Consider the following 22626-nt stretch of genomic DNA (forward strand, 5'->3'; position numbering starts at 1 on the left):
ATCATTCTAATATAATCATACCGACATTTGATTATATCAATTTTCATTGTGTACTTTGTGACCCAAGAAATATCCTTCAGCTGAGCAAATATAAATACTCTTCATTAATCAACACTATTTTCTATAGACTTACTGCCTCATTTTCCCTATGTTTTCTTTCCTTACTTTTCAAATGTACCAGTCACTAACTCATCCCTTAAACTTTCCTGTGGAGGTATAAAGCTCTTAATAGTCAAACATCTATCAAATAATCAGTTCTAATGATTTTTTCCACATCTTTCTGTGAATCTTCTGTTCTACTTTGGGCAAGCTGTTGCTGATATTCTGGGAATTTTCTCCTTCACCAGCATTTTGGTAATTCCCTTACCTCTTTCCTATGTTGCATTTACCACTTCTGAAATTCTTTCTTTCTCAGTACACTCCCTCATTGTAATGGAGCACATTCTATGATGGCTTAGCAAGCAAAGAGCTAAGCTCAACTGATAATTTGGCTAAGTATGGAATGTAAGTTGGAAGCATTTCTCTGCAGAATTGGGAAAGGCATTACTCCTTTGACTTCTATTTTCCAGTATTAAGTACAAAGCCATTCTGATTTTGATTTTGTGTTACCTATTTTCTCTCCTCCTGGAAGTGGTTAGACTCGTCTTTTTATCTCTGATATTCAGAGATATCCCTGATAATGTTCCACCTCGCTGTGGATGCCTTCATTCATGATGGCATGAGGGACTCTTTCGATGTAAAATCCATCAATTTAAAATGTGTTTGAAATTCTCCTCCCCTCCACTTTCTCTGTTCTCTTAATCCTGGATTACATTTATCCTTTTCAACTATTTTTCATCTTCTTGCTTTCCTCTCTGGAATATTTCCATTTTTTTTTCTTCCAAACTTTTTACCGAGTTTCATTACTGTGTTTTTTATACTATAAAGTTCTTCATTTTTTTTCTTTACATATACATAGTATTTCTAGAATATCTTTTCATTTCTGAGGCAATTAATGGTTTTAGGTTTTCCTCCAAATTCCACTTTCTTATTGTCAGTCTTTGTCTACTACATTCCAGATTTTTCTTAAATCATTTGTGGTTCATTTTTATCTATGATTAGGGTACTTAAAAGATGACTGGGAAACTAGGTGGGACAACAAATACCAGGTCTTTCCTCTTAGTTTAACAGTCTTTCTTGGGACAAGGGATAAACCTGATCCCAGCATTCTAGAAGCCATCTAGGGGCCTGGGTTTCACTATTCAGTATTCAAGCTTTAACTTCTTTTCTCTCTTTTCAATAAGGTGTCTCACCACAACCAACACATTAAAAGTCCATTCATTTTTTAACAAGAAGTCCACTCACCAATATTTAATGAGAGGCTCCTGTGGGACATTCACAGTGTTTAAGGTGAAACAGCAACAAATAAGACAACTTTTCCAAAGGGAAAATGTATTAATTGTGTTATATTCTATAAAAGTATGGCTGTATTGTCAAAAAGAAGCCACGAACCTTCTACTGGGGGAATAAAATCACTCAGATATGAAGTAGCTAGTGATCATATGTCTGTCTTTATGTATGTGTATACACATATATGTATATCTTCTCTTCAACCTAGTTTTTAAAATGAAAGGAGAGTTTTAAACCTTGTATAGGAACGCTAATTTAGAGAAACATAACCAAAGAGAGGAACTGCAAATGCTTCAAGAGAGAGAAACCATTAGCCAAACAGGACTCTCGAGAATGCCTTGTTTTTTGAGACTCATGTTAAAGCTACAGGGGAATTTTTCAGAGCAGCCATCATGAACTAAAGGGATTTCCAGTTAGTACAGAAATCTTAACCTACAATGATCCATTTTTATGAGTAGCTATAGCCTTCTCTTTTGCAGACCCTTTTTGTGACCTTTGCCCTCGTAAGGCCAGAATTACTATATTGCATCGGTGCCACAAGAATAAACTGTAGTGCAAAGATCTGTTCTTAGTGATTGAAAAGATTTAACCCCAATGGATTCTTTTATTTGAAGCAAGTATCCAACTCCCCATACTGCATATTCATCTCAGGCTCTATATCTGAGCTGGAAAGTTAGTCTACTATTGGGTCAGAAAAAAATTGAGCTCTGATTTAAAAAAAAAAAAATTTTTTTAACGTTTATTTATTTTTGAGACAGAGAGAGACAGAGCACGAACGGGGGAGGGTCAGAGAGAGAGGGAGACACAGAAATTTGAAACAGGCTCCAGGCTCTGAGCGGTCAGCACAGAGCCCGACGCGGGGCTCGAACTCATAGACCGTGAGATCCTGACCTGAGCCGAAGTCGGACGCTTAACCGACTGAGCCACCCAGGTGCCCCAAGCTCTGATTTTTTAAATCATATTCAGAAACCTGCCTGGAAAAACCAGATGGTCACTGGATCATGATGAAAGGATCTTAGAGAACTCTGTTTCATTACTAGCTATCCTATTGAGAAAACAAAATAAAAGCCATTTTTAGAGAGTTCCTTAGACAACATTATATTCTAAAGCTCCAATGTCAAACTGTCTTATTTGCCCATTGATGTCAGGGATCTGTGTTTTGTTCTCTCATGTAAAGTACCTGGAATATAGTGATATATGTTGATTGTACTGTTCTCCATTCATTCAAAGCCCTTGCCATTGTGGAGATTACATTCCCGAGAGAGAAGATAGATAAAGAAGAATCCAGGGAATTACTGTTGCTATAAAGGAAGTAATGTAAGAGGAAGAGTGAGGATTGGATAGAATGTTCAGGGAAAGTCTTTTTTTGTGGAGTGTAGACCGAGGAAGATAAGAGGGGAAGGAATGTGTCAGAAGGCCACCACAGTAGTTTAAATGAAAGACAAGCCACAAGAACTAGTGTGGAAAGAGGAAAGATGGTTAAAAAAAAAAAAGTTTGAATTAGGATATATATAGAAGTACTTGGTGATGGACTGAATGTAGAATGGGAACAAAGTAAAAGGGTCAGTGATGACCCCTAAGTAATTTGAAACAAAGTGAAGCGTGAAGCTTACATGAAGCATGGGATGCCTAAGAAGTTGGCACACTTGGGAATGTAGTGGGCTCGGAAGGTGGGGAAGATATTCTTGATGGATATTCACATGTCTTTTTCTCAAGTTTTTGAAAAGAGACTTTGGTCTTAAAGAGGTGAAGCATGTCACACACCTTCTCCAATTCCCTAAATTACTCAACCCAGGAAAGTAGTATCTCTCCCTTTCCCTCTAAAACAAGCCACCAAACTCCATAATGAAGAATAGGATAGGGGCACCTGCATGGCTCAGTCGGTTAATTGTCCGACTTCAGCTCAGGTCATGATCTCACATCTGTGAGTTCGAGTCCCGCATTAGGCTCTGTGCTGACAGCTCGGAGCCTGGAGCCTGCTTCGGATTCTGTGCCTCCCTCTCTTTCTGCCCCTCCCCTGCTCATGCTCTCTCTGTGTCTCAAAAATAAATAAAAACATTAAACATTTTTTTAAAAAGACTAGGATATTCTCAAAGAAAATTCACATGTACAGTCCCTGGACTAAAATTCACTCACCTCTGAAGTTCTGAATTTCAACATCAAACGTAGGAATAGCTTTTAGCTTCAGAAATTTCACAGGCCAAAGAACAAGAGTTAAGGAGATTGCAACAAGTACCCTTTGACCCTGAGGTCCACCCTCTTTTTCAAACAGAAAATCCACCGGTTTCTGGAATGACCACATAGTTCTATCTGAAACAGGAAACACAATGCAGGGTATCTTTAGCTGACCGGAGAGTGTTCATTAGAATAAACACAAAGCTCATAAAAATACTCAGAAACAAAAATATTCACCTAAGTCGTAATCTGTTTTTTAATTAAAAAATTTACTATACAAATACATAAGGTAAAATTATTTTGAGAAATATGAATTTCACTTTTACATCTTATCAGGCTTTGACTTCCCCCACCTTCCCTTCCAGTCAATCCTAGTTATCTGACTGATACCTTTAGGGAGAGACAAACTGAGTGGGTGGAAAGATTAAATAGCCTGTTTAAGAGATTGTGTTACTATTTGGTGGTTTCTAGCAAATTTTTGTCTCTGTAAATTAAAAATAAAAGCATCTACCTCTTAGAGTCAAAAGATCCAGATGATACATACAAAATATTTGGAACCTTACCTTGCAGGTAGCATATTAGAAACTTAAATTATTTTAATATGTAATATTTAAATTCAATATCCTTTTTGTCATCCTACCACATTCATCATCTATTGCTGCAGAGAATTCTTTCCTCTCCTGTGGGTGTAAATTTCCAATGTCACACTTAGTGCTTTTCAGGGCAAATTTCCCATTCTCTTGCATACTTTCCAATTTGTCAGGACACAACTAAAATGTGACCTCAGTCTTTTTACATTCCCCGTCTATGTGCTTTTTACTTTCCATGTACTACTGATGGACGATGTTTATCACACAATAAGCAGGAAACCCAAGAAATCAGAACCTTCCCCATTACTTCCCCATGAATTCTTTATCTTCTCTTTATCCTTTTCTTGCTTTATACAAGATCAAGAAAATTAACTGCAGTGAGGTCACTTACCTTTCCTTCTTTTAGCCCCTTATAGATTATTTCAAGCAGCCTGACCTGACTCTCAACTAAAGGTAGGAGTAGGTCTAGATTGGTAGCAGCTGTGAGCCTTCCCTTAATTCTTAACCCAGAAAGGTATCAGTAGTTCAGCTATAAAGAGCCTCACAGCTTGATTTTGCTACACATTGTAGAGCACTATTTCCAAGCTATAACTACGGAATGAAACTGGATTTTTAACTTAAATGTACCCTGGGCAAAAAGCTTAACCATATGCAAAGCGTTTTAAGGGTAGCGATATCGTTCCGGTGTGGTGGGATAATCCTAGGTGTTTCAAATCACTGGAGGCTCCTCTGATGACCCAAGATAGCCTTCCTCTCACTTAGCCCAGGATCCAAGACATTCAGTTTCTTAAAGCCACTGCTAATTATATCTTACCAGCCAACAATTTTCCTAAAACAGCAGTATGGTTGGCAATCCCAGTCACATGAACCGTGCACACTCACTTGTCACTAGATGCCATGCAAAGCTTACTCTCATCTGTAAACCAAATAGCCTATCTCCCCAGTATTATCACCATGTCTTTACATTTTAAGACTTAGAATTGCAAGCCACACAAAAGGCTATAGCCACCGACCAAACCAGCTGTTTTGTTTCTTGCTTCTTAATCTTGGCTGCATATTGTAACCGCCCAGACAGCTCTGGAAAAATGATGCCTGGGTTCCAACCCAAGATTTTGACGTAATTAGTGTGTTTCAGGAGGGGTGGCTTATTCATATTTTTTATTTTATTTTACTTATCTTAGAGACAGAGGGAGGCAGAGAGAATCCCAAGTAGTCTCTCTACTGTCAGTGCAGAGGCCAGTGCAGCGCTCTAGCTTATAAACCGTGAGATCATAACCTGAGCCAAAGGCCAGTCGGGCACTTAACTGACTGAGCCACCCAGGTGCCCCAGATAATTTTAAAAAACTCCTCAGGTGATTTTAGGATAAATCAAATTTGTAAACCTGCTACTGTACATGAACAATAATTTTTTTCTTTTTTTAATGTTTGTTTTTGAGAGAGAGCAAGTGAGCATGAGGGGATGGGGGAGGCAGAGAGGGGAACATCACATCCAAAGTGGCTTGAACTCATAAACCCTGAGACAATGACCCGAGTTGAAGTTGGATGCTTAACCACCCATGTGCCTCCTCCCCCAAGACTTATTGTGATTTGCTGTGAAGATGTGCAAAGACTTTTCTTGTCTTGACTTTACTTGTATATCTTGAAGCATTGAATTATCAGGCTTCTTATAAGAAATCTAATTATCCTTGTAAGAAAGTAGAATACTTGCAAAAATAATTTTAAAATATTCACATTTTCTGCAATACCTCCTCCCCACCCAGATAAAGTACCCCGGGAAATCGAGTTCTCTGTTTAGAATGATGTCAGGAAGTCTTGACACTGCCAGTAATAGGATCAAAGGATGTCTTCATTTCACCTGTCACTGTGATGATGTCCTCAAATCTAAAGTCTTGATTCATCTAATTGTGTTTTCAGAACTCGCTAGAGTCCTTAACTTAGTCCTATAGAGTCCAGGCTGTATTACTTCTCTAAGTTCCCAATTTTATGCTGCATATGCATTTATTGTTCTAATTAGTAGGGCCCTTCCGTTATTATCATTCATGACTCAGTTTCAATGTAACCTCTGCCACTAAATAAGTGTTGAAAGCCACATGAATGCAAAAACTCTGGGATAATGAACTAGATTCCAACTCAAGTGTGAGAAATCTTTTATTGGATTACTTTATGTAGATTCTTTTACAAAGTCAAACTCTTTACTTCTGCCCCCTCTTAGATTTCATGCCAAGGAAGACTGTGGGCTAACAGTAACATCACAAGAAGAAACGGGAGGAAGGCAAATGCTAAGTGAGTCTGAATTTGTGACTCCACTTGGGATACAAAGAGAAAATATGGGCTTGAGAGCTCCTTGGAAGGTGAGGGAAGAGAAATTACAAATGAGGGATCTGTTTGCCACATCATAGAAGGATATCTGCCCAGACTCACAGTCTAGGAAGACTCCAACTTTGTGCATCTGCTCTCCTCTCAAGGAGACCCTCTTCAGAGGGGGAAAGGCCCAGAAGGTATAATTGGTTCCCATCAAAGAACCCATGAGCAAGACTTTATTTCCCGAAGTGGTGGGTAGATCACCATGTCTGCTGGCAGAATCTTCAGATACCCCCAACTGCCACTTGGTGGCCTTCTCCACATCCACCTCCCAGTAGTGCCTCCCTGAGGTGAAGCTTTCCACACCCAACACGGTGGCACTGAAGACAAATCTTCCTGGGCTGTGAGGCACGTCCTGCTGGACATTTCTGAGATGCATGCTTCTCAGATCCTCAGATAAGACCAAACAGGGATTAGCTGTTTTAGGATCCAAAGTGACAGCTCCTGCAGGGAGAGAGAAACTCAGTTAAACTCAGTGAGAGTTGTCCATGCCCACACCACAGACTATTTCTAACATGCAGAGGCTTGCCAATGAGTGGGCTCGTGTCGCAGGCACAGATAGGGAAGAGGCAATCCAAGAGTTCAGGACAGGTAACCTCTGAGCTTTGTTTCAAGAAGTGGACACCAGAGAAGAAAGTGAGATAATGGAAGGAGATGCAATCTGAGGAGGAAGAACAAAGAATAATGGAACACACAGAGGTTTGGAAGTACCTGTCAAACCAGAAAGGAATTTGAGCAGGCTGTAAAAATGGCATCCAATCCTACTTAGGTATCACCTGGGACCCATCTCTACTCCTCTGAAGATCTCCAAGCCTGGAACTCCAAGATCTATTCCCCTACAGAATCATCAGAATCTCCTAACAGATCAGGCTTTTCCCTGTGACCGGCTGTGATTCCCTGTAACTGAATTGCTCTCATCTTAAATATCACCAGAGTGTGACCCGGATGCCTATAAATTGTTGCCAGCAGGCCCTTGATATTGAGTAAATCAAAAGAACATATTAGCAGAGGCTAGAAGACCTGAAGGAATCCTCCAGAAAAAAAAAAAAAAAATCAAGCTGAGAACAAGAAAGCTCAATGTGATTTCTTATACCTGGATGAAAGTAACACTTGCCTTCATACCTCAAACTGTTCCTTCTCTTTATCTCTTTCTCCTCAACCGTTTCTCAGGGCTAAATGGTGGGTCGTCCTTTTCACTACATGCACTCTTTCTCCCCAGGTTACTTCACCTAGCCTCAGTTTTAAATATCTTCTATATGTTCATGGCTTACTTCATGGAGAAGTTGCGAAATACCAGTTCGAAATAACACAAGCATTTAACACATACTGTGCCCAAAATGGAACTTCAAAACTACCCCTTTCTAGTTTCTACTTCAGTTAACATCATACTTACTTCTTCAGTTGCTAAAGCATAAACCTGGAGTAGTTCCTTATTTCTTACTCTAATTTCTAATCCAGCAGAAAGTTTTGATGCCAAATGCACTTAAAGTTCTGGAGTTTAGGCCTCATTCATATTATTAGGTGGTCTTAAAAGCCATAAGCCTTTACATTTAAATACAAGTTGTCCCAGACTTTTAGTATTTCCAGAAGATGGGCAGAAACATATGCGGACTCTCTCTACAATAACGCATATATTCATTTTTGAACTCAAAGAATTTCTAAAAAATAATATCCAAGGAAAAAAGCAAAACTTTCTGTTTAAAAAAATCAAACACATACTCAAAGTAAGAAAGCGCTATTTTTTTTTTAATTTGTTTTTAATGTTTATTTTTGAGACAATGCGACAGAGTGCAATCAGCAGAGGGGCAGACAGAGGGAGACACAGAATCTGAAGCTGGCTCCAGGCTCTGAGCTGTCAGCCCAGAGCCTGACGCAGGGCTCGAACTCACAAACCGTGAGATCATGATCTGAGCCAAAGTCGGACGCTTAACCAACTGAGCCACTCAGGCGCCCCAAGAAAGCACTATTGAGATTAGCAGAAATAAACCTGAATAACTTTAGATATTGGAATTACCAGGCACTGAACTAAAATAATTTTTGCTTACAAGTTTGAAGACAAAAGAAAAGCTTAAAAATATCTACAGGATATAGAAAAGCTAAAAAGCAAGACCAAATGGATTTGACAAAGAACAAAATAGATTATCTAGAAATGAAAATTAAAGTGTCTATGACTCCACCAAAAGTCTGCTAGAACTGATATATGAATTTAGCAAAGTCGCAGGGTACAAAATTAATGTACAGAAATTGGTTGCATTTTTATACACGAATAATGAAGCAACAGAAAGAGAAATAAAGAAACTGATCCCATTCACAATTGCACCAAGAACCATAAAATACCTGGGAATAAACCTAACCAAGGATGTAAAAGATCTGTATGCTGAAAACTATAGAAAGCTTATGAAGGAAATTGAAGAAGATACAAAGAAATGGAAAAACATTCCATGCTCATGGATTGGAAGAATAAATTTTGCTAAAATGTCAATACTACCCAAAGCAATCTACACATTCAATGCAATCCCAATCCAAACTGCACTAGCATTCTTCTCAAAGCTAGAACAAACAATCCTAAAATTTGTATGGAACCACAAAAGACCCCGAATAGCCAAAGTAATGTTGAAAAAGAAAACCAAAGTGGGAGGCATCACAGACTTTAGCCTCTACCACAAAGTTGTAATCATCAAGACAGTATGGTACTGGCACAAAAACAAACACATAGACCAATGGAATCGAATAGAGAACCCAGAATTGAACCCATAAACGTATGGCCAACTAATCTTTAACAAAGCAGGTAACAGTATCTGATGGAAAAAAGTCTCTTTAACAAATGGTGCTTGGAGAACTGGACAGCAACATGCAGAAGAATGAAACTAGACCACTTTCTTACACCATCCACAAAAATAAACTCAAAATGGATGAAGGGCCTAAATATGAGACAGGAAACCATCAAAACCCTAGAGGAGAAAGCAGGAAAAAAACCTCTCTGACCTCAGCCGCAGCAATTTCTCACTTGACACGTCTCCAAAGGCAAGAGAATTGAAAGCAAATATGAACTATTGGGACGTCATCAAGATAAAAAACTTCTGCACTGCCAAGGAAACAATCAACAAAACTAAAAGCCAACCAACGGAATGGGAAAAGATATTTGCAAATGACATATTGGATAAAGGGCTAGTATCTAAAATCTATAAAGAACTCACCAAACTCCACATCCAAAAAACAAATAATCCAGTGAAGAAATGGGCAGAAGACATGAATAGACACTTCCCTAAAGAAGACATCCAGATGGCCAACAGGCACATGAAAAGATGCTCAATGTCACTCCTCATCAGGGAAATACAAATCAAAACCACACTGAAATACCACCTCACACCAGTCAGAGTGGCTAAAATGAACAAATCAGGAGACTATAGATGCTGGAGAGGATGTGGAGAAATGGGAACCCTCTTGCACTGTTGGTGGGAATGCAAACTGGTACAGCCACTCTGGAAAACAGTGTGGAGGTTCCTCAAAAAATTAAAAATAGACCTTATGAGCCAGCAATAGCACTGCTAGGAATTTACCCAAGGGATACAGGAGTGCTGATGCATAGGGGCACTTGTACCCCAATGTTTATAGCAGCACTTTCAACAATAGCCAAATTATGGAAAGGGCCTAAATGTCCATCAACTGATGAATGGATAAAGAAGATGGGGTTTATATATCCAATGGAATACTACTTGGCAATGAGAAAGAATGAAATCTGGCCATTTGCAGCAACGTGGATGGAGTTGGAGGGTATTATGCTAAGTGAACGAAATCAGTCAGAGAAAGCCAGATACCATACGTTTTCACTCATGTGTATCTTGAGCAACTTAACAGAAGACCATGGGAGGGGAAGGAAGGGGAAAAAAAAGTTACAGAGAGGGAGGGAGGCAAACCATAAGAGACTCTTAAATACTGAGAAAAAACTGAGGGTTGATGGGGGGGTGGGGGAAAGGGGAAAGTGGGTGATGGGCACTGAGGAAGGCACTTGTTGGGATGAGCACTGGGTGTTGTATAAATAAACTGAAGTGTCTATGGACGATTATAAGAAAGCTATATATCAATATGCCTCATTAACCTATATACCAAAATTCTTTAAAGTATTAGCACATTGAATCCAGCAATATATAAAATGGATAAAACATCACAACCAGGTTTACTCCTGGAATGCAAGGCTGGGCCAACATATGAAAAAATATATTTGCCATATTAATATATGAAGAAAAAATATGCATCTAATAAATTCAACATTTGTTCATGATACAAAGTTTTAGCAAACCAGGAATAGAGGGAGAACTTCCTTAACTTGATGAAAGGCAACTACAAAAACCTACAGCTAATGAAAAGTTCAAGGTGAAAGACTTAATGCTTTCTTTCACCCTAAGATCAAGAACAAGGCAAATGTTTCTCAGTGCTCCTATGTGATATTATATTTGAGGTCATAGCACCAGTACAACAAGGTGAGAAAAATACAGAAAGGATTACATATTGTAAAGAAATAAAACTGCCTGTATTAATAGAGCACCTGACTCTCTTTGCAGAAAATCCCAAAGAATCCATAAAAAAGCCACCAGCTCTGAATGAGTTTAGCATAGTCATAGATGCAATGTCAATATATACAAATTACTTTTATATATAAGCAATAAACTAGAAATGAATAAAATTTCAATTAGAAGTGTGTATAAGAACTAAAAACTATAAAATACTTAGAGACCCATCTAATATGCATGATATTTGTTTGCTGAAAACTTCAAAACATTGATGAGTGAAGCAAACCTAAAAAGAAATATGTCATCTTATCCCTAAATTAATCTATACGTTCAATATAACACCATTTAAAATCTCAGGGTTTTTTTTGTAGAACCCAACAAGCTGATTTTAAAATTTATGTGAAAAAGCAAAGGATCTAGAGTAGGCAAAATTATTTTTATAAGAACAAATTTGGAAAACTCACATGCCAATTTTAAGACTTCCTATAGAGTACACATTCAAGACAGTGTTGTATTAGCAAAAGGAAAAACACAGTGATCAATGGACCTATTAGAGTTAATATAGACCTGCTTAAATGTGCCAGCTGATTTTCAACAAAGGTGCTAAGTAAATTTAATGAATAATATCTTCACCAAATAATGCTGGAACATGAGCAAAAAAGGATACATACATGAACAAAAAAGGAGCGGGTGGGGAGTTATACCAGATCCTGAGTCATACACACATATGACTCCAAAAGAATAACAGACATAAATGTAAGAGCTAAAGCTTCAAGAAAAAAAAAAATCTTTATTTGGATACTAAAATACTTCTTAGCACACAAATAGCACAAACCATAACAGAAAAAAAGTTGGTAAGCTGAATTTCAAAATTATTTGCAATAATCAAGATATACAAGCCACCCAAGTGTCCACCAACAGATGAATGGGTAAAAAAGAAGTGGTAGATATACACAATGGAATATCAGTCAGCCACACAAAAGGATGAAATCTTGCTATTTGCAACAACATGGATGTAAATAAAGACTATAATGCTAAGTGAAATAAGCGAGTCAAAGAAATACAAATACCATGATTTCATTCATGTGGAATTTAAGAAACAGAACAAATGAACAAAAAGAAGACAAACTGAAAACCAGACTCTTAACTATGAGAACCAAACTGATGGTTACCAGAGGGACGCAGGTTGGGGAAGGGGTATAACAGGCAATGGGGAATAAGAATACACTTCACATGATGAGCACTGTGTAATGTACAGGCTTGTTGGATCACTACTTGTGCACCTGAAACTAATAACACACTGTGCACTAACAACATTGGAATTAAAATTAAAAATTTAATAAAAAAAGAAAATATAAATCACAGAGTGGAATAAATATTTGCAAAACGTGTCTGATAAAGAACTGGTAAATATTAATCAGAAAATATAAAGAAATCACAAAACTCAATAATATACAACAAAATTTTAAAAATAGGCAAAATGTTTATAGATATACTTCAAATAGATATAATAAAGTACAAATAAACATGAAAATATGCTCGACATCCCTAGTCATTTCAGAAATGCAAATTAAAATTTAAAGTGATATATAACTACGTATCTATTAGGTCAGCTTTAATTAAAGAAAAAAAAAGTGACACTACCAAATGCTTATGACGATGTAGAGCAACTGAATCTCATACATTAACAGTGGGAATGCAAAATGGCACAGCCAATTTGGAAAACAAATTTTACAGTCCCTCTCCTAGATATGCAACCAAGAGAAAGGAAGTCATGTCCACTTAAAACTCCCTAAGCAAATATTTATAGCATATATTTAGAAATAACTCAAGTGGCCATGGAACTGCAAGAGAATAAATTGTGGTCTATTCATACAACGGAGTACAACACAACAACAAAAAAGAATAAACTACTGATACACACAAACTTGGATATGCCTCTCACGCTTTACGCTAAGTGAAAAAAGCCAGACTCAAAAGGCTACCTACCGTATGAATCCACCTGCAGGACATTCCAGAAAATGCAGTGGGGCAGGAGATAGAAATCTTTCATTATACATGTTGACATTTTTTCCCCTAGAAGTTTAATTTTTTTTTTTTTAATTGAAATCTGCTTGCAATCATGTTTCAGGGTTGAAAACTGGGAAAGGATTTGCACAGGAGAGCCTTTCAACATAAGAGCATACAATTATTTTCTTGATAACTATCCAATGTGCACAGCATTATTAAACTCTCCAGTCTTTTTAAATCCTTAAGCTCTTTGGAATCTACTTGTATTTACGGTAGGATGTTCGCTGGATTTTCCAATACAAAGTCAAGTGCCCTGTAATCATGGAGGTGTGTCGACTTACTTTGCAGAACTTTGAGCATTCTGCTCATTCCTGTTACTTGGCATAAACTCAGGTCCGTGATTTGGGCTTGCTCCAGACACTGAAGCAGTAGTGACTCACTCCTATTAAAAAAAGGACAGCCTGTTACCTGTGCAGACGCCAGGCCCCCCACTATTCAGAGGATGGATCTTGTTACATGACCTCCCGATCCTTACCCCAACATCCCTACTCCTGGGTGCTCGTGTGTCAGACCTTGACTCCCACCCCAATGTTTCCAAAATGAAAACTTACCTTTTCAAAGAAGATCCTGCATTCTGCAGGGTGAAAAAGAGGTAAGGTTAGTATCTGAGCCACGCCTCTTGTGAGTTGTACCCCTGAAAATATCTTCTCATAATGAAACTCGATTTCTACATAATTTCCTCAGCTTCATGGTACTAATTATCAGATACCAAATTTTAACACTGAATGGCAGAAGTCAGAAAAAATACTTAAAATCACGGTTATATTCCCAAGGTAACTATTTGGGTTTTTTGTTTTAATATTCTTAGTTTTATTATTCAGGGACTATATAGTCATTTTACATGGAATTTAGAACCTGCTGAGTCAGATGATGTCTTGACAAGATTTATCTTTAATCTGGATGTCTTTCTTTCCTTCTTTTAAAACTTTTTTTTAAGGTTTATTTATTTTGAAAGAGAGAGAGAGACAGAGAGACAGACAGACAGAGGGAGAGAGAATTCCAAGCAGGCTCTGCACTGTCAGTGCAGAACCTGATGTGGGTCTTGAACCCACAAACCATGAGATCATGACCTGAGCCGAGATGGAGAGTCCAGATGCTTGGGGTGCCTGTGTGGTTAAGTGTCCGACTTTGGCTCAGGTCATGATGTAATGACTGCAAAATTTATCACATCATACAATTATAATACAATATTGTTTTATATATTCATTATACCACGCATTAGATCTCTATTGTTTATTACTATTCATTACAAGTTTGTGCCCTTAAACACCATCACTCTTATCAACGATCTGCCACCCTATTCCATTCTCCAGTAAGTACCCTTTTACTTTTGTTTTTTTAAATAGGTTTAACTTTTTTAGATTCCACATATAAGCAATATTGTACAATAGTTGTATTTCTGACTTATCTTGCTTAAGCACAATGTGTTCACAGTCTATCCATGTTATCACAGATGGGAGGATATTTTCCTTTCTCGTGGCTCAGTAATATTCCATCATTTATATGTACCACACCTTTTTCATTCATTTATCTGTTAATGGACATTTGGGTTGTTTCCAAACACGAGTATGTGCATCCCTTTGAAATTCTGTTTTCATTTCCTTTGGGTATAGGCACACAAAGGGAATTGCTGGATCATATGGAAGATCTATTTCTCATTTTTTGAAATACTTCCACATTGTTTTCTACAGCGGTTGGACCAATTTACATTCCCACCAACAATGTTTAAGTACTCCGTTTCACCACATCCTCACCAGCACCCATTGTCTTTTATTGATGATAGTCATTCTAACAGTTGAGAGGGTCTACCTCATTGTAGTTTTTTATTTAAATGTTTATTTTTGAGAGAGGAGAAAGGGAGGGAGGGAGAGGGAGACAGGGAGAGAGGGGGAGAGGGAGTGGGGGGGAGAGAGAGAGAGAGAGAGGGAGAGAGAATCCCAAGCAGGCTCTGCACTGACAGCATGGCTCGATCCCATGAACCATGAGACCATGACCTGAGCTGAAATCAAGAGGTGGACACTTAAATGACTGAGCCATCCAGGTGTCCCTCACCGTGGTTTTGATTTACCTTTCCCAAGGGACATATTTTCCATTCCTCACCTCAGTCATCTTATCCAGAATAGTCATCATTTCAAACTCTGCCCATCTACTTGCTTTCTATACTGTCAATGGCAAGAGTTGAGCAGGCGCAAGGGCTTGCTAAACTGGGGACGGTGGGGGAAGCTGGGTCAGAAGCTGAGCATAACTGAGCCACACCTACTTTAACTGTCTGGGACTGGGCTCTAGAATAGAACCCAAGAGTTTATCAGCAAGTGTTTTTCAAATAAGAGCACTCCCATTGCAAATATGAGTCCAGCAGCAGCAGGATATGGATAAAGTCTTAAAAAGATAATAATTTACTAGTTGAAAGGTGATGCATTTAAAATATACAATACTATGCAAATAAATCTCACCCTTGTTTCTCCAAGGTTACTGCTCAATGTTTGTGTTACAATCTCTGCGTTTATTTTGCCAAAGTCAGTCCGTGAATGTTAATGAACATATGTCTATACATATATACGTATCCACAAAACCAAACAAAAAAGCAGTTCCGTATGTTTCCACTCCAATCAAATACCCTGAAAATACCTTTTACCACTATAGAGTTGCTTCATTCTTTTTTTCTGGTTGCAGAATATTCTATTGTATTGATGTGTCATTATTCGACTAACCAATTATTCACCCTAATAAGGGATATCTCAATTCAAATTACTGATAGTCTTAAGGTGAGAATTCATACCATGAAGTAACTCTCCCCTGTACCAGGGTTTTAGATAATTCATAATGCTTTTGGTGACTGCCAAAAGCTACACAGCCTTCATGTATGTTTGCAAATCATAGAATATTCTAGAATTGACACTTAATGAGCACGGTCCACTTCTCATTTCTCAAATACTGCAATGAAGATCATTTCTGGAATCTTACCTGGAGCACCATTAGGGTGTATTTCCCACACTTCTTCTCCAGCTCTACAGTCATCTTTTGGAGGCTGCAGATGTGTCCCGAAAGCCGGCCTTCACTCTCCTTCAGTTTATTCATGTTCTCTTTCCCCAAATCGTTCAGTCTCTGCAGAATCATCTCCTTATTACTATTTTACAAGTGATAATCTCATTTATTCACTAATTCAACTACCTCTTCAATGCACTTTTCTTCCTGCCATCTCAGAAATACATATAAGTAGATATGGCCCGACAACTCCTCTGTGTCAAGGACACCTCAGTAGAAGCTAGATTCTTTGACACAATATATTTGTGTTGATGTGGAAGGTATGCACATAGTCCACTTATACAGAAGACAACCTGACTCTAAAACAGATCATGTTATTTTGCTGTACAGTTTTGTCCAGAAAGTCTCCTGTTACCTTCATTAAATTAAATTTGAAATTAAAAATATAATCAATTAATAAGAAAGAATGAATCAAGCTACTGACATTTTTTATCCTTGCAAAGATGCTCTATCTAGGCATAAGAGCACATGCTCATGTTATTTTTTTTCTTAACACAAATGATGCATATTATACCCTACTTTAAAAAAAAAATTTTAATGTTTATTTTTGAGAGAGACAGAGAGTGAGCACGGGAGGGAAAAAGAGAGAGGGAGACAGAATCTGAAGCAGGCTCCAGACTCTGAGCTGTCAGCACAGAGCCCGAAGTGGGGCTCGAACCCACAAACTGTGAGATCATGACTTGAGCTGAAGTTGGTCGCTTAACCTACTGAGCCACCCAGGCGCCCCTACTTGTTTTTTATTAATAAATAATATGCTCTTGGAGAGCATTTCTTATCCATACACATACAGCTGTGTTATCTTTTCTAACTGCCCAAGAGCATTCCATTTTAAGTACATAATACAATCTATTTTGAGAGTCCTGGTTTGATGGATATAGGTTGTACTTAATCTCTTGCTATCATAAACATTACAGTTAATAATAATGCCTAATAGTCTCCACTGCATAATACGTACAAACACTATTTAAAGAGCTTTATGTAGATTATAACATTCAATCCTCACAATAGCATAAAAACTACAGGTATTTTCTCCACTTTATAGCTAAGGAAACTGAGTCTCAGGTTAAACAACATGTATAGGTTAGACTAGCCACTTAGAGACTAGTAAATAGCAGAAGCCAGGTAGGAATTTCACCAGTCTGGCTTCAAACATGACCTCTAAACCATGGCTCTATACTGGAATAATTTTACAGCATTCCCTTATCCTTATATCTTTTTATATGCATGTAAGTATATCTGTAAGATAAGTGACCGGAAATAGAACGGCTGGCTGAATACATACATTCTTTCAATGTACGTGTGGCTGTCACTGGATGTCTCATTCTAGAATTGGCATAATGTTCAGCTCCCCTTTCCCTCATTTCCCAAATACTGTGAGCGTGCCGTTTTCCACCTCTCACCTGTAGCGTTTCCTGGGACTGCCCCTTCAGCTCTGTGGCAAAAGCCAGCACTTGATTCAGATGGTCTTCCCTCAACTTTGGGTTGAATATGCAGTCTTGTAGGCTCCGGAAGTTCATCTCTTCAACCATCAACCGGAACCTTATTCTATATTCAGACTCAATCATCTCTTTAAAATCCTGCTCTTCTCCCTTCATCACAGATATAGATAAGAGACTTCAAGTTAAACAGCAGAGATAAATATTCATGGTCACTTTCCATCTCTAACTCCAATACAAAGACAAGGGAATATCAAGTACAGGGGAAGAAACAAAATGCATACATACAGAGGGCAAAGAAAGTTTCAAGATCAACCAACATCAACATAATCTTAGAACATGCGATGCGGATGAACACATGTTAACTGACTTAGAAAACTGAGGAATCTACAATCACAGTGACAAAGAGGGGGAGGTGAGGAAAATTGGAAGGTGGGGCAAATGGATTTGGCTGATGCTTTGGATAGTGAGTATCAGGAAAGGGAAATGGTAGGGTGACACCAAAGTTGTTAGATAAAGCAACTGGAAGGAAGTTGCCAAAACAGGAAAACAAGGGAGGGATAGATTGTAGAGGCAGGGAGTGTATGAGCAGCTCAGTTTTTGGACATGCTGGTTTTGATTAGTCAATCAGTCAACCAAAAGAGATGTTGAATAGAAGTTGGATGTGAAAGCCTGTATCACTTGGAAGTCGGAGCTACCGACTGGCACTGGGAGTGGCCAGCTTAATGATATTTCATCTCATGAGACTCCGCAGTCAGTACTTACCAAGAACCGAACCACTGCTCACCACCTCTACCACTAACCCCTGGTTCACCATCACCTGTCCCTGATAACTACAACAGTCCCCTGTCAAGTATCCCACCTCTGCTCTCACCCTCCTACAGTCTTGTCTGATCTCAGCAGTCAGTGTTTCTGTGAGAATGAAAGTTCAATCAAGCCACCCCTCTGTTCAAAACTTTCCTTGTTTCCCTATTTCATTTAAAAAATTTTTTTTAAAGTTTATTTATTTATTTTGAGAGATTAAGACAGAGAGCAGGGGAAGGGCAGAGAGAGAGAGTGAGAGAGAGAATCCCAAGCAGGCTCTGCACTGCCAGCACAGATCCTGATGTGGGGCTGGAAACCAAGAACTTTGACATCATGACCTGAGCTGAAATGAAGTCAGATGCTTAACAGACTCAGCCACCAAGGCACCCTTCCCTATTTCATTTAAAGTCATCTACCCTAGGGGTGCCTGGGTGGCTCATTCGGTTAAGTGGACTTTAGCTCAGGTCATGATCTCTCAAGGTTAGGTTTGTGAGTTTGAGCCCCACTTCTTGCTCTGTGCCGACAGCCCAGTCTGGAGCCTGCTTCAGATTTTGTGTCTTCCTCTCTCTCTGCCCCTCCCCTGTTGGCACTGTCTCTCTCCCCCTCAAAAATAAATAAACATAAAAAAAAAAAAAAAAGTCAGCTGCCCTATAGATTTGGCCCCTTTATCTTCTAATCTCACCTATCAGCTTCCACTGCCTTTCCAGCCCCAACTAAGAACCTACCAGATTCTTCCCAAAACAGTATAACTCAATCCCTCAACAGCTTGAGTTTTCTCAAATGCCACTTTCTGAACAAGGTCCTGATCACTTTATTTCAAAGTATATCCCATCATGCTTCCCTCCGCCCACCCCTCCCTGAATGTATAAATGCTATGTAACATTCATTTTACTTATTTGGTTTACTTCCATGAGAATGTCAGTTGCACAAGGGAAATTTTTTTTCCCTCTCCTACTACTGAATCTCCAACACCTAGTATAGTCCCTGGCAAAGAGTGGGACCCCAATATTTTATTTTTGAATATATGGTGGTTAAGGCTGAAAAAAATGGGGATCAGCTGAAAAGTTCTTGCAGAGTCAGTCAATTCTTCTCTTCTATCATCTTCAACTAGCCATTTATTGTCTTTAAAATTGAAAGAGAGAAGGGTCAGAATCTGGATATCTGGCACAGAATAGAGTTAAAGGCTTGAGTTAGAAGGTTTGAAATCAGAAGTGAAACATGGGCATAACAGACAGCAAGCCCTCATTCTGGACAGTAATTCTCAAACTGCCTTTTAAATGGTTTTAGGATTAAAATTTTAAAAAAGGGGAGGGGACACCTGGGTAGCTCAGTTGGTTAAGCATCCGACTTTGGCTCAGGTCATGATCTCATGGTTTGTCAGTTTGAGCCCCACATCAGACTCTGTGCTGACAGCTCAGAGCCTGGAGCCTACTTCAGATTCTGTCTCCCTCTCTCTCTGCCCCTCCCCCACTCACACTCTGTGTCTCTCTCCTTCAAAAATAAATAAACTTAAAAAAAAATAATAAATGGTTTCAGGATTTACATGGCCACCAACACTACATGAGATGCTCACTCGCCCATGGCGCTGTTATAAACTGTTATCAATCATTAGTATCTTCCAATAAGGGTTACAAATGTCATTTCACAAATTTAAGAGTTAATTTGTATTCTTCTTACCATAAAAAAAGTTCAGGATCTTCTTATATATTCAAAAGGTAGTTGCATTTCCTTTTCTGCAAAATCTCATTTCTTTGATCATTCTTCTATTGAATTTCTAGTCTTCTGCTTATTGATGTTAGAGAGTTCTTTATTCGTAAAGAAATTAACACTTTTCCTACCAATGGATTTCAAATATTTTTCCTGGTTTGTCATTCATCTTTTGACTTTGTTTATGTTATTTGCTGTCCAACGTTATAGGTAATTCCCTAAGACTCGAGATAAGCACTGACCTGAATCATCACCATTCTTTCTTGCTCATCAGCCAATATGCTTTTAGCTACTTCAAGTTTCTCCTTCAATGTGTTCAATATCTCCTGGAATAACTTCTGCAGAGAAATAGATCACAAAACTCTAGGTAAAGTAATCGCTTTAGAATAGTTAGATTTTTCACCTTGGACAACTGAAAAAGGGCCAATACACCTATGTTTTCTTAGCCTTTAAGTTTAAGGTCTAAATATAGTACCTGCCTAGAATTCTCTGATAAACACTGCCTAAGGGAAGTGGCCTTGCGGGATCAGAATATCGCCTCCCCTCCCCCAAATAAGTGAGTAAGAGGAGGCGGCCAGTGTTAAGAGTGCTCTGGGATCTGCAGGAGGCTCACCCTATAAACGCCAGCAGCCTCTTGTACTCCACACACCAAGTGATTCTCGTGCTCCTGAGAGTGGAAGCACTGGCCACACAGCAGGATTTGGTCATCAACACAGAACGACTGCACTAGTTCCAGGTGTTTCTCACAGTAGACATCTTCCGGGAATTTTCGCTGTAACTGGGAGCTGAGCCTCCTGGACATCCTGGCAGGTGTCCCTAGGTGAACTGTCTGCCGTGGAATACCTCCCTGCACACTGAACCATAAAAGAGTGGCGGTGATTTGGGGGAGTCACACTTGCCAACCGCGGTGTCCACCCTCAGCCAAGCATCAGATCCCCTCAGCGCATCCGCGGCTCCTGGAACCCGCAGGCCTTCCGCAGCCAGCAGCCACGTGCTCGGGGGAGGACACACGGGACTCACACCCGTATCCTGAGATTGAGGGGGCTTCCAAGTTTTCTCAAAATTTAGCACTGGGCTGAAAATTAGTTACAAGCGAGGACACAGGACACCACTTCCCTGTAAGGCACTAGGAAAAAAAAAAAAAAAAAAAAGCAGCTGAAGAAGAAAGAAAAAGAAGAAAAGGCACTTACTAGAAGGCAGAGAGTATTAAAACGCTGGAGGAACATCCGGGACTAGAGTGCGGCAAAGACGGGCTTCAGGCATTTAAGGACGCTCTCCCTTTCCCAGGGCTTGCACAAGCCGGAAAATGCAGCCAGCTTCCCGGGCCTCCTTAAAGGGGAGTGGCACTTGGGTGCCAAATTTAAGGGAGAACCCGCTTTCTAAGTACGCATGCGCCTAAGTGTGAGGCACCTCAAGTTTTGTGCGCAAAGCCGAAGACATCTGTCGTCTAAGAGCTGGCCAATAAAGATATCGATTAAAAAAATAAAAAGGCACCCCCAAAAGAAAAAACAAAAATGCTAACGGGAAACTGCTTTTAAGGAAAGAGAGAAAGGGATCTATAATCTCCTCCATCCCCATTTCCAGACGATTCTGATTACCTTTGAGCAACAATTCTACTGATACTCGAGGAACATTTTAATTCTATTCCTAAAAGGGATTACCCACTGAATTTGGGTAGCTTTTCACCAACGAAGAATTGCCTTGCCTTACTTCTTTTCTAACTCCATCTCCAGCCATTCATACGGTGGTGACACTGTAACACCAAGTATTAATTTCTCAAAAAAAAAAAAAAAAAAAAAATCCTCTATCCTGTTTACATTTGTCCCCATTCCATCTTATTAACTAGCTCTTAGGAACAAACTCTTGGAACAAATCTGACAGACCTCAGAAGTCCCAGACTTCCATTTGTGGACTTACTAGCTTCCCCGCCCGCCCGCCATGATGCTCTCACTGTCACCCAAACTCTGCCATCAACTAGACCTCCTGTCTTTTCATTCCTTCTTATTTTTTTTTTAATTTTTTTTAAAATGTTTATTTATTTTTGAGACAGAGAGAGGCAGAGCATGAACGGGGGAGGGTCAGAGAGAGAGGGAGACACAGAATCGGAAGCAGGCTCCAGGCTCTGAGCCATCAGCCCAGAGCCCGACTCGGGGCTCGAACTCACGGACGCGAGATCGTGATCTGAGCTGAAGTCGGACGCTCAACCGACTGAGCCACCCAGGCGCCCCCCTTCTTATTTTTAATTTAAGGCATGCAAAACACTTTTATAGTTCTGCAGTTGATTAATTGTGTATATATGATAACTTTGTATTTTGTGAGGATGAATATTAAAGCAGTTTTCAAAGTGTGGTTCCCAAGACTTGATTTGCCTTTTTTACTGTGCTAACATTTGTGCTGATAGTAGATAAAACTTCTGGCATCTTACCATTCATCAAGTAAGTAGCACCAAGTATGGTCATTTATTGTGTTTTTCAATCTCTTGCATACTCCCAGTTATTTTTTTTTTTTTTTTTTTTACTTAAGAATAACCTTACTTTC

General features: G+C 39.1%; 1 protein-coding gene across 1 annotated transcript; it reads right to left on the reverse strand.

Annotated features, from left to right (window-relative positions):
* Window positions 1–6284: 6284 nt before the first annotated feature.
* Window positions 6285–21123, reverse strand: TRIML2 (tripartite motif family like 2). The gene is made up of 7 exons (XM_019422165.2): window positions 20702–21123; window positions 20331–20426; window positions 17542–17730; window positions 16061–16201; window positions 13648–13670; window positions 13378–13478; window positions 6285–6959 (listed from the first exon to the last, which is right to left on the reverse strand). Exons 1-7 carry the CDS (start codon window positions 20888–20890, stop codon window positions 6370–6372), a joined length of 1329 nt encoding a protein of 442 aa, XP_019277710.2. The 5' UTR covers window positions 20891–21123; the 3' UTR covers window positions 6285–6369.
* Between the last annotated feature and the right edge of the window lie 1503 nt (window positions 21124–22626).

The sequence above is a fragment of the Panthera pardus genome, unplaced genomic scaffold (assembly GCF_024362965.1).
Source record: "Panthera pardus isolate Hobbes unplaced genomic scaffold, ASM2436296v1 HiC_scaffold_13, whole genome shotgun sequence".
NCBI classification, from domain to species: Eukaryota; Metazoa; Chordata; class Mammalia; order Carnivora; family Felidae; genus Panthera; species Panthera pardus.